This window comes from Silurus meridionalis, chromosome 1, assembly GCF_014805685.1.
Source record: "Silurus meridionalis isolate SWU-2019-XX chromosome 1, ASM1480568v1, whole genome shotgun sequence".
Classification (NCBI taxonomy): Eukaryota; Metazoa; Chordata; class Actinopteri; order Siluriformes; family Siluridae; genus Silurus; species Silurus meridionalis.
In genome coordinates this window covers 23,108,098-23,123,056 of record NC_060884.1, presented here as the reverse complement: position 1 = coordinate 23,123,056, position 14,959 = coordinate 23,108,098, and the positions used below count along the sequence as shown (strand labels likewise).

At 38.6% G+C, this 14,959-nt stretch overlaps 1 protein-coding gene and 3 non-coding genes across 7 annotated transcripts in view; 2 read left to right on the top strand and 2 right to left on the bottom strand.

Moving 5' to 3' along the window:
• LOC124384257 (ephexin-1) overlaps positions 1–764 on the bottom strand; it is a 35,748-nt gene extending 34,984 nt beyond the window's left edge. For 3 of the 4 annotated variants that reach the window (XM_046846961.1, XM_046846978.1, XM_046846988.1), the window contains exon 1: positions 578–707. Coding sequence is in view for 1 of the 4 variants with exons in the window: in XM_046846996.1 (XP_046702952.1) it covers positions 578–707 (130 nt within the window). In the remaining 3 variants the exon portion in view is untranslated. Of the gene's footprint in view, positions 1–577 lie in introns of all 4 variants that reach the window. The other variant, XM_046846996.1, reaches the window with a different exon arrangement.
• On the bottom strand, positions 108–181 carry trnai-aau. The gene has a single exon. It is a non-coding gene; the product is annotated as a tRNA-Ile (tRNA).
• Positions 765–853: 89 nt separating the features above from the next.
• Positions 854–925, top strand: trnap-ugg. Its single transcript has one exon. It is a non-coding gene; the product is annotated as a tRNA-Pro (tRNA).
• A 218-nt stretch (positions 926–1,143) lies between these two features.
• Positions 1,144–1,215, top strand: trnag-ucc. The gene has a single exon. It is a non-coding gene; the product is annotated as a tRNA-Gly (tRNA).
• The last annotated feature ends 13,744 nt before the right edge of the window (positions 1,216–14,959 follow it).

Sequence of the window (14,959 nt, the reverse complement as noted above, 5' to 3'; positions counted from 1 at the left end):
GCAACAAAATTGACCTTTTAATTAATGACAAGAAAGGCCACTTGTCCTAATTACAGTATCATGCGGGGTCTAATTCCATTCCGAAGACCCCGTAAAAAAAGATATGCTGGCCCGTACGGGGATCGAACCCGCGACCTTGGCGTTATTAGCACCACGCTCTAACCAACTGAGCTAACCGGCCTGTCTACGTGCTTAAAATCGTATGCTTATGTAGGTTGCTGTAAAGCTGTTCAGTCGCGTCCTAGCTAAACTAATCCACTACTGAATGCCCCATTTGGACACCACAGTTAAAGAAAGCATCAATATTATACAGACAGGTATCTCGTGCAGTGAGAATGAATGCAATTAATAAAGCATGAAACAAATGCACTAAATGCGAATATATCATATTTAACAGAAGCATAAATATGAACTCCCTGCGTTTCTCCCGTGCATTACTGTTTCATCGGGAAAAACAATTAACGCAAAGTGTATGCTTTGAGCCAATTCTACAGGCAGGAATCGCATAAACATATATAAATATAATAATATAAATAGCCCGTGAAAAGGCTTAACAACTTGAACCGTTTGGACTGACCTTTCCTCACAATGTCCAGGTTTTCTTCAAAAGTCCGTCTTGTAAATAGTCTTGTACGTATATCCGCGACCAGATCAGTTTCCTTTCCTCTGTCAGTAATTATGGACAAAAACCCAGCTATTAAATCCATACGAGTATTTATGAGCTTGTGTAGTTAGTAGCTCTGACTAGAAAAGCAAAACGAAACACAAACATAAGTCTCGATTTACGTTTCGATTCAGCGCTACTAAACCGCTCTTTAAACCTTTTAAATGTCGGCACAACTCTTAGTGCTATGGCTCGTTGGTCTAGGGGTATGATTCTCGCTTTGGGTGCGAGAGGTCCCGGGTTCAAATCCCGGACGAGCCCAGTATTTTACTATGTATAATGTGTTTTTTTTTTTTAAGGAATAAAATAATTTAATGATTTACTGAGTCAAACCTGTAGAAGCTGAAACCTGACTCTTAGATTCCAATTGAAGGCCACAGTAAAAAGAAAGTTAATAAACAAATAAAAATAAAAGGAAAACAAGCGGTTTACATGTAGAGAATATAATTTTTGAAAGTCTGTTTCAATCGTTTTCATATGCGTTGGTGGTATAGTGGTTAGCATAGCTGCCTTCCAAGCAGTTGACCCGGGTTCGATTCCCGGCCAACGCAAGTTAAACTTTTCTTACCCTCCTGTAAGAGATCATTTTTATTTTTTGGTTCTCTGAGATTTACTGCAAACATTATAAATATGGGTTATTGTTTAATGGCATTTGCCCAATGTTCATGTATAAAGACCCCAAATTTATTTTGGGGTTACGACAACTGACAATTGCATCCTTATGTGTGGGCTTTCTTCAAACACACATAAATGGAAACACAGAATTCTAAAGGATGTTTTGTTTGCTTCTCAATTTCTCTGCATTGGAACCAAGCAGTCTTTTCCAACCTGTTCCAGCACGAGACTGCCCCTGGTCACAACATGAGCTCCATGAAGACATGGTTTGCCAACTTTGGTGTCTAAAAACCCCACTAAAGGACATTTATGATGAACTGAAAAACTGAATGAAGACTGAAACCCAGACCACCTTGACAGACATTAGTACTTGACCTCAATAAGGTATTTTGGTTGAATGAAAACAAATTTCCCACTGCCACACTCCAAAAGTGTGGAGGATGTTATAACAGATTCTGAAAACTTTTGTTTCAGAATACACACAGGATTAAGTGTTCACAAAATATTGGCTACACAGTATACAATATTATAGGGTTAAATCTGATTATTTTTTAGAATTTGCACGTAAGACTATAATTTCAGTGCTGGCTAAGTTGATTAACAATGATTGTAATAATAAACCCAGCCATTAGGGAGGCACAAGCCAGTTAGCCGACAGGGTACCGGTGGAAATTGGGCTACTGTTGGCTGAAGAAGGAGAAGGAGAGGAGGACGACGTCTACAGAGACAGCAGGAAAAGGAGCAGTGTAGGAGAGTGGAGGTTCGGGTTGGTACTTTAAATGTTGGTACTATGACAGGTAAAGGGAGAGAGATAGCTGATATGATGGAAAAGAGAAAGGTAGATATGTTGTGTGTTCAGGAGACCAAGTGGAAATGGAGTACGGCCTGGAACATTAGAGGTGGGTTTAAACTGTTCAATCATGGTGTGGATGGAAAGAGAAATGGTTTAGGGGTGATGCTGAAGGAAGAGTACAGGAAGAGTGTAGTGGAGGTGAAGAGAGTTTCTGATAGGGTGATGAACATGAAGCTGGAAGTTGAAGGGATGATGACAAATGTCATCAGTGCCTATGCTCAACAAGTTGGCTGTGAGATGGAGGAGAAGGAAAGATTCTGGAGGGAATTAGATGAAGTGGTAGATGGTGTACCTAGGAAAGAATGATTGGTGATTGGGGCAGACTTTAATGGACATGTTGGTGAAGGGAATGGAGGTGATGAGGAGGTGATGGGTAGGTATGGCCTTAAGGAGAGGAATGTAGAAGGGCAGATGGTGGTAGATTTTGCTAAAAAGGTTGAAAATGGCAGTGGTGAACACTTATTTTAAGAAGAAGGAGGATCATAGGGTGACGTATAAGAGTGGAGGAAGGTGCACACAGGTGGACTATGTTCTATGCAGAAGATGCAACCTGAAGGAGATTGAAGACTGTAAGGTGTTGGCAGGGGACAGTGTAGCTAGACAGCATCGAATGTGGGTCTGTAGGATGGTTTTGGAGGCAAAGAATAAGAGAAGGAGAGTGAGGACTGAAAGAAGAATAAGATGGTGGAAACTGAAGGAGGAAGAGTGTAGTGTGAGGTTCAGGGAAGAGGTCAGACAGGGGCTCGGTGGTGGTGAAGAGGTGGTGGGTGATTGAGAAACTACTGCAGGAGTGATGAGGGAGGCAGCTAGAAAAGTACTTAGTGTGAAATCTGGAAATAGAAATGCAGAGGAAGAGCACCACAGATGCCTTATTTGCTTTGAGGATGTTGATGGAGAAGTATAGAGAAGGACAGAAGGAATTGCATTGTGTATTTGTGGATTTAGAGAAAGCGTATAACAGAGTGCTGAGAGAGGAGCTGTGGTACTGTATGAGGAAGTCAGATGTGTCAGAGAAGTATGTGAGGGTGGTGCAGGACATGTATGAGGATAGTGTGACAGCAGTGAAGTTTGCAGTAGGAACAACAGACTGGTTCAGGGTGAGGGTTGGACTACATCAAGGATCGGTCCTGAGCCCTTTTCTGTTTGCAGTGGTGATGGACAGGTTGACGGACGAGGTCAGACAGGAGTATCCCTGGACTATGATGTTTGCAGATGATATTGTGATTTGTGGTGAGAGTAGTGAGCAGGTTGAGAAAAGCCTGGAGAGGTGGAGATATGCACTGGAGAGAAGGGGAATGAAAGTCAGTAGGAGTAAGACGGGAGGGTAGTGGAGTGGTGCGGTTGCAGGGAGAAGGTGGAGGAGTTTAGGTACCTGGGGTCAACAGTGCAAAGTAATGAAGAGTGTGTTAGAGAAGTAAAGAAAAGAGTGCAGGCAGGGTGGAGTGGGTGGAGAAGAGTGGCAGGAGTGATTTGTGATAGAAGGGTATCTGCAAGAATGAAAGGGAAAGTTTATAGGACTGTGGTGAGACCTGCGCTGTTGTATAGATTAGAGACAGTGGCATTGAGTAGAAGACAGGAGGTGGAGCTGGAGGTAGCAGAGCTGAAGATGTTAAGGTTTTTGTTGGGAGTGACGAGGATGGACAAGATTAGAAATGAGTTTATTAGAGGGACAGAACATGTAGGATGTTTTGGTGACAAGGTGAGGGAGGTGAGATTGAGATGGTTTGGATATGTGCAGAGGAGGGGCATGAATTATATTGGTAGAAGAATGCTGAGGATGGAGCCACCAGGTAGGAGGAAAAGAGGAAGGCCAAGGAGGAGGTTTATGGATGTGGTGAGGGAAGACATGCAGGTAGTTGGTGTGAAAGAGGCAGATGTAGAGGACAGGGTGGTATGGAGATGATCCGCTGTGTCGACCGCTAATGGGAGCAGCCAAAAAAAGAAGAAGAATGATTTTAATAATGATGATAATGATTATGATGATTTTGTTATTAATGTAACAATATAAAAATAATTATGAACAGCAAGAAAAAAGGATGTAAACATTCTAAATTATTTTAAAGTATTTTCTAAATACTATTTCATTCAATCAAATCAAATGATTAAATTAATGAATACATGAATTAATTGTGTAGAACAATATTCTGACTATTGCTTGGAGCACTTTTTGATTTGTCTACATTCCACCTTTAGAAAACAAAATGTCTTTCTTGTTTTTGAGTATCAGACAGGTTAATGAACTAAAGAGTGGCCAAAATGATGATTACCTTCATTGCAATGAGTTAAAAAAATACTACTTATAATAATATTAATATAAATCACGGACCTGTGGTGGCAAAACGTTAAAAACCAAAGCAATGTTCTATACATCGCAGAAATAAAAATAGGAGGTTCTATATGTTGTTTGGCAGTCATCACATCTCCAATAAACCCATTGTCTATTTTTAAAGCTTATATTTTATAATTATATATAAAATATATATATTTAGCATTGTTTTTACTACTAGTAAGCCTATATATTTAGTAGCAGGAGGCCAAACTCTTGTCTTTGCACTTCTGACAGAGTTTAGTTACTCACACACACCTATACAGTCTTGCTATTTCCTTCTCGGTGCCTTTTGTATTATTTATTTTTTTATTTTTTCCTCTCACATAAGCTTAAAGGCATAATCATGGCACAATTAAGATAATTTTAGCACGAGAGCTGGTGGGTAGAGAACTAATTTTCACGCCTCCTAATCGAGGAGGCCTGTCAGATGAAGATAGAGAGATGATTTGAGAGAAATTGTCTTGGCTGAGCCTTTGGAGTGTGAAGCCCAGGTGGCTGCAGGTATCTGCTCGCCCGTGAGCAAATTTGGGTTTGATTTGCCACACTGGTGAGATGACTGGAATGGCAGACTTTCCTCTGTGCTTGTCTCTTGAGGGGGGATTTTTCAATTTATTATCAACTTTTACTAGCCTTCCACAGCTGCTGTGCTCCTGGACGAGAAACTCTAGGCTTATCCTTACACTTACAACCTCTCTTCTTTGCCTTCCTTCTGTCAACTTGAGACTCATCAATTTTTTTGTGCCATACATTCACATCTGTCAGACCATGATAGGAAATCAAATAGAATAAAGAAAATACTGTCAAATAAAGGTCAGTTCTTTAAATTATAATGTGTTCTCCTTTCTTTCTTTCTTTCTTTCTTTCTTTCTTTCTTTCTTTCTTTCTTTCTTTCTTTCTTTCTTTCTTTCTTTTACTGTTTTAGTGCTAGTGAATTGCTTTAGTTAGTCATATAAATTGAGGTTTGAGGAATATTTTATCAATACATTATACATTACATTAATTTTCAGAAATTTTCAGAGTTGTTTGTTATGTTTGATCAAAATAATTTTACACACATATTCATTGCATTGCATTGCATATGTCTTAGGAGTCAGTAAACTATTAGACAACTATTTAATTCTAAATATAAATTATGATAATTTTTCCTGCAACTCATAAATTCTGTAGTATTACATCTATTCAACCACTAGATGGCACCACACCACCAATATGCTGGAATTCTCCATTTTTTAAATAACCATTTAGATGCCTGCTATAGGAACTTCTGACCCACTGTCTATTAGATAATAAATTATGTTATTTATTGTGTTTTAACATGGAGGTGGCAGAAAAACTTGAAATGAAATGTATTGTCTAATTATTTAAGCGGTGGAATAGAAAACAAACTCAAGATGACACTAAGAGTAATCTTTATTTACATCATTGTATATTATCATTGTATGGCAACAAAAATCTTTTAGAAATTCTTTCCTAAATGTTTCAGATTTTATTCATTAATTGTGTGCAGTGCTTCTGTAATATGTTTCGAATTTAAAAATATAATAAATCAGAATAAAAAGAGGCAGCAGTCTCAATGAATAACAAAACTGCAGTATCTCCTGTATCTGGCTGCATGGACAAAGATCAATCATATAAAAGAGAAAACCTATTTACGAATTGAGTCACTCTTCAGGAGATGAGTTTGCGAATACAAAGTACTCTGACCAAAGCCTGGAAGAAGGCTTAATCATTTGAAATGCCACTGAAATTAAAAGGCCCTGAACAATAATTATCTTTCTCGCTTGTTGCCCAACCATGCTCCACCTTCGGTTACTGAGGGCACATTGGTGTGTGCTGGCAATCACAACAGCACCCTGCTCCTACTCTCGTCCCTCCTGCTCCTTAATTGATACTCTGCATTTCTTTCATCCCAGCCCTCCTGGGTTTCACCTTTTTCCCAGAGAAAAACTTGACAGTGATATTTCAATCTGAGCACCTCCAGTGTGTTAAATCTTTCACTTTAATGCATTCAGTTCCTGCCATTTTCTCACTCAAATACACGCTCCGAGTGTTTCAGTCTCAGGAGTATGCGGTAAGGACAGTTCTCTAATACGCAAAGAATGTTTGGCCTTGATTTTGGTTGATTTAAATTTTTTCTCTTCCTAAGTGATTTTCGCTTACAGCAAACTTGCAGGTGCTTTTAATGCGGAGCTGTTCGCACGGTGACCAGCAGTTCTTGAACAGTAAATGCATACCTTTTACGCGCAAATGTTAGTAGATTTTGTTTTTTTCCCTTCTCTTTTGTGATGTTAGATAACAGGTTTTGTCTGTGAGCTGGTGTTTTTCTGTCTCTGTTTTGGCCTGGTGTGCTGTGCTTCACTGAGCTGTGACACAGGAGTGTGATTCAGGGCCAAAGCGTGTGATGAAACTGAAAACATGCTGTTGTCTTGCACATTGTACCTTTTGCTTCCAGCTGTTTCATGGTAAGAGATCCTCAAATGGCAGTTTTTTTGTGTGTGATATCAGGTAATGAAATGAACAGGAAAAATGGACAACAAGCTGAGCACAAATTTGATGGCTTTCACATTTATCTACACACATAACGGGAACTGCAAAGGTCATTTATTTATTTGTCTTTAGTAAGCTGGGTCACGGTATAGCCAGTGCATTCTGGACCCTTGATGAGATGCCAGTCAATCAAAGCGCACATTGCACACACACACACATTTACACACTTGTAGGGACTATTTAGGGCAGACAATGCACCTAGAAGCAGAGGGAAGAAACGAGAAAATTAGGAGAAAACTCATGTAAACATGGAGAGAATGCGATGGATTCAGGAACTGCTTTGCTGCTCTGATTAGAGGTTCTATTTAAAAATACATTTATAAATGAATGTATCAGGACTGTAGACTATTGCAAAATCTTTCCATTATATATTTACTTGCTCCTACAGTAATAATCTCCTATTATTTTTAGTTTGTATTTTTCTCAAAAAGCACCTGATCCTATCACTGGCCTACAGTTGAGGTATAACCTTTCACAGTGAATATTAGGCCCAATGTCACACCTTTTACTCATGCCTTTCAGCTTGAATGACGAAAGAGTAGCCATTTTCGTCGTGTTCACTCTCTCGCTCTGAGATAGGACATAAAACTTGTGACGCTCCACAGTCCTGCTCTAAGATCCATGGTAAACGGTTGTGAAATAGCTGGAGAAAAGGGGATTTGGCGAGATGGACCAGCACAATGATGTTGTCTTGAATACAGCCCCTCAAGTCGGCCTGACTTTGGTCAAAAGCCCTTCAGTATTTCCTGTCAAACGGAGCAATTTTTTTCTTTACTTCTCCTTAAGTGTCTAGACAGTGCTTTTCTTGCTCCGTTGGTTCCCTTGGACAGAGACCAAATCTCCACTCTCAGAGGTGATAAGAGCTGTTTTATCGGTTGAGGCGAGTGTCACTCAGGTGGGATATGTGAGGATGTGAGGGCCCCTCCTCTCGCTTCTTGATGGGAGAGTAACCTTGACCAAAGCTCACAAACACCATATGCTGCACGGCATATATTACACATTAGCGCATTTCCCGAACACAAAGCTGTGGGTCAACAATTTTTTGAGCAATGTACTTACCCCTAAACTCTTAGATGCTGCTCAATCCAAAATCTAATAGCAGAAATGATTTTCCGCTAGAGTATTTTTTGAATAAAACAAATTGATATTTGACATAAAAAAAAGTATTATATGTGTGTATATATCTAAATTTCAGGTACCAATAGAATAAAACAATTGATGATAGCTTACTTGTTAGAATATGTATTGGCATCCCCACTGCCAGATATTAAATGCACATCAATACACCGGCTATCAGAACCCATCATTTCCACTCATCATTCATTTTGATGGTGGATCTGGTGGAAAACAATCTATACTAGATTACATAATAAAGATACACAATAAAGGATGTCCTGTTTTTGAAATGTGTATTAGATCAGACCGCATAGTGTTATTTAACTTCCTATCAGTGCAGTCCTTATGCACATGTAGCCTTATATGAATAACTTTTTCCAGACCCTCTTTGACATGTTTAATCATCATAGGTGGGTAGCTTATCATGGAAGGTGTTAGATTAGTGGTAAAGGCCACATCAATGTGCCACTCTTGGGCCCCTGAGCAAGGCTCTTAACCCCATAACTGCTCAGCTGTGTGAATGAGATAAATGTAAGTTGCTCTGAATAAGGATGTGCGAACATCTTTATATAATCTTCTTTTGGAAAGCGTTCAGCGTTATCTCAAGTTTTGGTAACACTAGCCCAGGTTTTAACAAATCTCTTAGCTAATTTAAGCTGGTTAGAGCTGTTATAACTAGCTGTTCTTCCTGCTTGCTTGCTTACATTATTATCCTGTTGCTATAATCAACAATTGTCAAAGGATCTTTCTCAAATTTCCCTGCACCCAATTCATCTGAATTCTCTTGTGCATATTATTTGTGCTTCTATGGTTTTGGTTCTTAAAAGCTACTATTTCTTCTTTATTCCAAAGCATAATTGTTCTTTATTTCAATAGTTTGTGTTATTCCTCTGTATAATTTGCAAGTAAAAAAAAGTGGTATCTGCCTCCCACATAGAAAAGTTTTCTATGCTGTGAAAAACAGCTAAGCAAACATTGTATGACAATCACAAAGCCACTCTCTCAAACATTGTATGACAGTTACACCGTTACAATGAAGTACACCAGAGATAGAGGTTATCCATTGAGGTCTGACAGCACCTATATTCCCTTGGTACAGGGCACTAGGGTAATGCATCGCACATTCACACCATTCAAAGCTTTATGTGTATCTTCACGGAATATTGTCTGTTTTGAAAAGTCTCAGGTCCCTGAAGTAAAAATCAATCCACGAATTGTGCAGTGTGTCCCTTGTTTGGAGTCTATTGTGACTTTATTCCCAAGCCGGGTGACACAAGAATGGGCTCTTTCTTCTGGGTATAGTGGATCCACAATATTGACTACTGGTCCTTAATTCGTTTCTATGCTAGCTAACTCTCCAGCTCCAAGTAATTCAGGCTCCTTTCTCTCCGCTCTGAATGGAGCACTTGCGTCGTCAAGCAGAAGGGGATTTAATAGATGTGGATGATTTATTCAAGGGAAAGCAACAGGACTTTAGTATGAGATGCGTGGCACTATTCTTTCTTGAAGGACACACGCTCTTTTTTCAGGCTGCACTACAAGAGCAGATTCCTTACTGGATTCAATATATTCTAATTTTTGCCTAGGAAATTTTATTCAGAGAAATAAAATGAGGCCAATGTGTCATTTATATTGTACAATGGTGTTGTGTTTCTCTACCCAGAGCTCTTACTGAATTCAGAAATATCTTTTTTTTTTTTTTTTTTTGAGTGTCAGTAGAAACTGTCAGACTTCGTCCTGGATTAGGAGCTGCATCCAGCAGACATGTGTCTTTTTTGGTAGATTTTTTATCAGGATGAAATATAATTTTTATCTCAGTTCATTCAGAATGACAGTTCTTCAAAATCACTGCACACCAAGGGATATTCATTACTTTTTGTAGACCCGCCTGGGTAACCCGTCAAGTTTTCATCTCCTCTCATCTCTCATCTATTTCACTCTCCCAGAAAGTCCATTTTTTTCCTGGCAATTTTCCCTGCTTTACTTTGCTATGACCTTCCACTGTAAATTGCTTGGCTTGTGTATTCACAGTTTGAGATTTACCTGGAACAGTATTTCTTCTGTGGATTTCCTGCACTCTTAGGTGCCCAATAACTCGTACTGATAAAGCCAGTACATTCGGCCTGGCTCACTTATTCTTGCTCACTACAGGCTCACATGTTTGGGCTCAGTGCAGCTTTGTTAGAGTTTATTGTAAACAGCAAAATCAAATTTGTGATCTAATGCATCGGTAGGGACGGCTGACAAGAGGAAAAGAACAGATATTTTAAACTATTAACAACACATTTCCTGTAACAGGGTGCTAGCTATACATGACCAATTTGAATTTAATAATTGATTCCACTAAATTCATATAATAAATATATAAAAATATTATTTTACAAAACTGCATAATGTAATGTTTATTTAAAAATGCCAATTAAAATGATATGTTCATTGAGTCACCATGTCTACTCATCATCGGTTGGCTTTGCGTTTAATTTCTTTCTAGACACTGTCTTGAGTTAGGCTCTAGACTTGTCTCTCTATAGTTCCTTATTGTAGCCATGGAACAGAATGAGTATTAAGCTGATCATTCTATGCTGACCCTCCTGTCTCTTCTCAAATCACTCAGGAAATGGACACCCATTCTCTTGTTTTTACCCCGGCACAAGAGAGACAAAAGCTGATGCTCTTAATTTGCAGGTAAGCCTTTCTGCAGTGTTACTGTAGCCCACATTTAACTGACAGAGTGACTTGTAGCTTTTGCCAGGGCTCATTTTGGGGACATAATGGCGTCTGGCGCTCTCTCCGAGCCCATTGTGGAGAACAGGGAGACGTCGTGATCATTTAGAGAAAACCCCTAAAAATGTCCCAGTGGGCTTTAATCTTTCTTCATTATTTCTCCATTATGGATAAATGCTCTCAGAAGGCCTCTCTCCGGTTATAAATGAAACACTTTGACTCTTTCTCATTCCTCATTCTCCCGCCTGTGCACCTTTCACCCTCTCCTTTCATCTTTTACACTGGCATGAGTGTGTAAGAGGGCCGGCCATGTGTATTCCACTTGCAGATAAAAGGATAATTGAGTTGATAAACATAGGGGTCACAGTGAGTTAAGTGTTATGGGAGTGGAAAAGAGCTTTGTTTTGCAAAAAGAGATGCACTGTACCACATTACACTGGACTATTTTTGTTGGTTACTTGATGTGAGCTTTTACCTGATGGTTTCCTGACAGAAAACACAACCATTTTGGATCAATAGAGCTGTGAGACTCTATTAAAATAATCTTACCTTGCTTGCTGCTTGTACGGTTACTTACTACCTATATACACACTCACCAGCCACTTTAACAGGAACACCTGTGCCCTTGCTCATTTATGCAATTATCCAACCAGCCAATCATGTGCAGCAGCACAAAGCCTAAAGTCATGCAGATACAGATAGCTAGAAAGCTAGCTAGCTAGCTAGCTAGATATTTACACCAAACAATTTTTCCACGGACCGAGGTGTGGGGCATATTAATAGTATACATATGATTGAATGCAAATGAAAATAAAATAAACATTACTATTTTTTATCTAATTGACAAGTGATCTCCACTGGTATCCTTTATATAATTAGTACTGAAATTCCTTGAATTGTTTGACACTTTTTCATTTACGTCTTGCTCTTTTTTTTTTTTTTTTTTTTTTTTTACCTTGAGAGGTTTCAATGTCACCCACAATACTGTGATTATATGCAGTGGTGCGCTGTCTTATTTTAGTCGTCACATAATCTCTGCCTGATGCAGCAGAATTTCGGTCTTTTAAATGAAGGTTCATTGTAGATGATTGCATAAGTTTTATTAAGCTAGTGGGGGTTTTGACTTTTGTCCTCTGTGGCATTGGAACACTCATGGGGGTTTAGCTGCAGGCAAAAATTTTGTCCCAGTGAAATTAAAATTGTTGTTTTGTGGATGTTAGTTAGCATATTTAGTTTTTTTTGTAATCTAGTGTTCACCAATACAGTGAGAATACTGTATGTGCAATGACAAATGCACAGAATCTACAGAACTTATCAGATTTTTTGCTCTGTAGGATCTGAAGTGTTCCATGCAAACATTATACCAATTCATCTAGCCAAAGTTCCCTTTGCTGGGTGAGAGTAGTCTCAGTAAATGTGTCCTTGGCTGTTCAACAAAGTGTGCTTTATTCAGTTTTTCAACTGCACATTTGTTGAAATAGAAGTGGCATAAGCCAATCAGAATGGCCTGGGTGACATACTGAGGAAAGGTGGCAAAGCCACTCTGTAAAAATTGGAAGTACAGTACTTTTTTCATAACAATGAAAGTTTGAAGCAGAGGATTGGCAATATTTGTATGTTGATCACTGCAGCATGTTACTATTTGTGTTACAGGTGTCACTGTAGATTCACAAGCTGATCTGGTGAATTACTGGTGCTTGCAGGCTTCTAGATTGGTTCTCACATTTTTTACTTTAGCTGTTCTAGCAACCTAGGAAATATATGATTTATAATATTACACAATGGTGTACTCTGGTATGTGGTATCATTTTACTAGTGGCATTTACCTAGATTAAATTATGCTTGTTCAATGTTTGTAGGACTTTAACAAACAAAAAAACAATACACACCAAGTGCACCAACACCCAGAGGCAGCCATCTGTAGCGCCATCTTGATTAGTTCACACTTTTATGCACTTATCATTGTAACCAAAAAAATTTGAATTTTGGAAATGGGTCAAATGTCTGATAGCTTTTCTTTAATAGATTTCTTTCTGTCTGAAGTATTTTTGAAGAATATTTCTGTCATACAAATGATTAAAAGAGCTGGACGTTGTGGTGGTGATGTGAAGTTCAAATGCACACAGTTTTGTTGAACATTTGTTTAACAGTACTGCAGAATCATTTAAAATTCCCTATCCAGCTGCTCCCTGATGGCATAGCTGATTTTAAACCTTCCTGTACTCCTTTCACATGAAATGAAAAATGTTTGATTTTTTTAATTAATAAATATAAAAAATTTGCACAAGCCTATTTGTGAACGTTTGTGACATGACATTTATAGGATCTGTCCCTATGTTTATTGCAAAGCTATAGGTTTTAAGATTTAAGATGTTCAGTAAGTTCAGAATCGGTGGATATTTCGTTGTTCCAAATGAGACCAAATCGAGACCAAATCGAGACCAATTCGATCTGTAACTAATGGAAACTTGCCTACCACTCTGTTTGTTATAGACCATCATATCCTTTACACAATTGCTGAATAAGTATGTGCAACAATTTTTGCAGTGTATTCTGGGAATGTCCACTTTCATCAGTGATGGGAATAATGCTGAAATAAGACTAAGATTGCATTACATAAAATCTTGGGGCGGATATAGTTGTCCAATTCTCCCATATGAATTGTTTAAAGGATACATTTTAAAGCCATTTTTAGTTTGAACTTTAGGTTTTCAATATATTATCTGGTAAAATAACTAAATTGTATAGGTGTACCATATATGCAGCACTGAGTCTATTCACAAAGCTGGACACCATATGTCAATTTTTAAAAAGAAATGGTTAATAAATAGGTGTTTTTATGTTGCCAATATTGACATTGGAATTCCATGATGTGTAAGAAAAGGAGGAAGCGATAACCCTCACAGCAGTCACAGAGGGCACTCGAACAGCAGTAAAGTGTCTGTGGAAGCAAACCTTCATGCTTTGTTGCAACACTTCCAGAATATTCTCCGAAGACCATAGCCACTTTTTTAGACCACATTGTAGTACATTTCTGAACGGCACGGCGTTTAAAAAGACATGGACTGCGGTAAAAGAATTCATATTTTAATGCCAATGCCAACCACAGTCGAAACTATTATTCTCGCTTGCGACTAAAGGAATAATCAGGTCTTTTTTTGACATCCCGTGAGTCATGCTGTCTGTATCCTAATCCTGTTTTCTCTCATTCTCTGCTTGGCTGGATGAAGAGCGGGGATGAACACACTGCGAGAGCGTCCTGTCCATTCCTTCGTGACTGATTATAGTGGGGTCTGAGGAGCAGAACAGTGCCCATTCTTGCTTAGCGCTTAGTCCACAGAAAGCTGAAAGAAAACGAGAGAAGGGAGGAAAATGTAAGTGTATTTCAAATATCTTGATGGAACTCCCTCTTTTTTTCCTCCTGCTTTGCACCAGTGCGTATTTATCCATGATGGTGGCCAGCTGTTCCGGTTTGATAAATTCACAATAGGAGCTATTTGAATTAACAGGAGGCCTGTTCACTCAAGAGCAGCGCTTATTGCTAGACCTGAGTGCATTTCATACACTGATTTAATAGAGTTTCATCTTTTCTGATACAGTATAGGAACACAGCATGTCAGAGTTCAATAACATTTGGATTTTTTTGTATTCTGTTTCATTAAATGGTTTGTGCCACACATTTATGATTATTTACCCGTTACACACCGAATACAAAGTTCAGGTCAAAACAATTACCATGGTTACCAGTCAAAAACAGGTTTGTGTATTGTTATAGGTGGATAGAGGAATTAAATATTGTGGCACACAAAATGTCTACATTTCTGTCTGAGTCAGTCAGACAATCAATAACAGCATCCATTAAAATTGATGTTGAATTATAAATACTGCAAATGACCCTGGAGGTCACTGTTTTATGTTCAGCACAATATTTTGTGGCGCTTAAGTTGTCTTTAGCTGTCGCATCTATACAGTTTGAATAAAATATAGTTTACAGAACAGAGTAGAGTACTTGTGAAATATCCCAAATCTTCTGGGTGTGAGAATTTTGCCTGGTTCAGCAATATTATCTCACTCAGTCCAACAATGCCTGGCCGAATGTTGTTTTATTTAT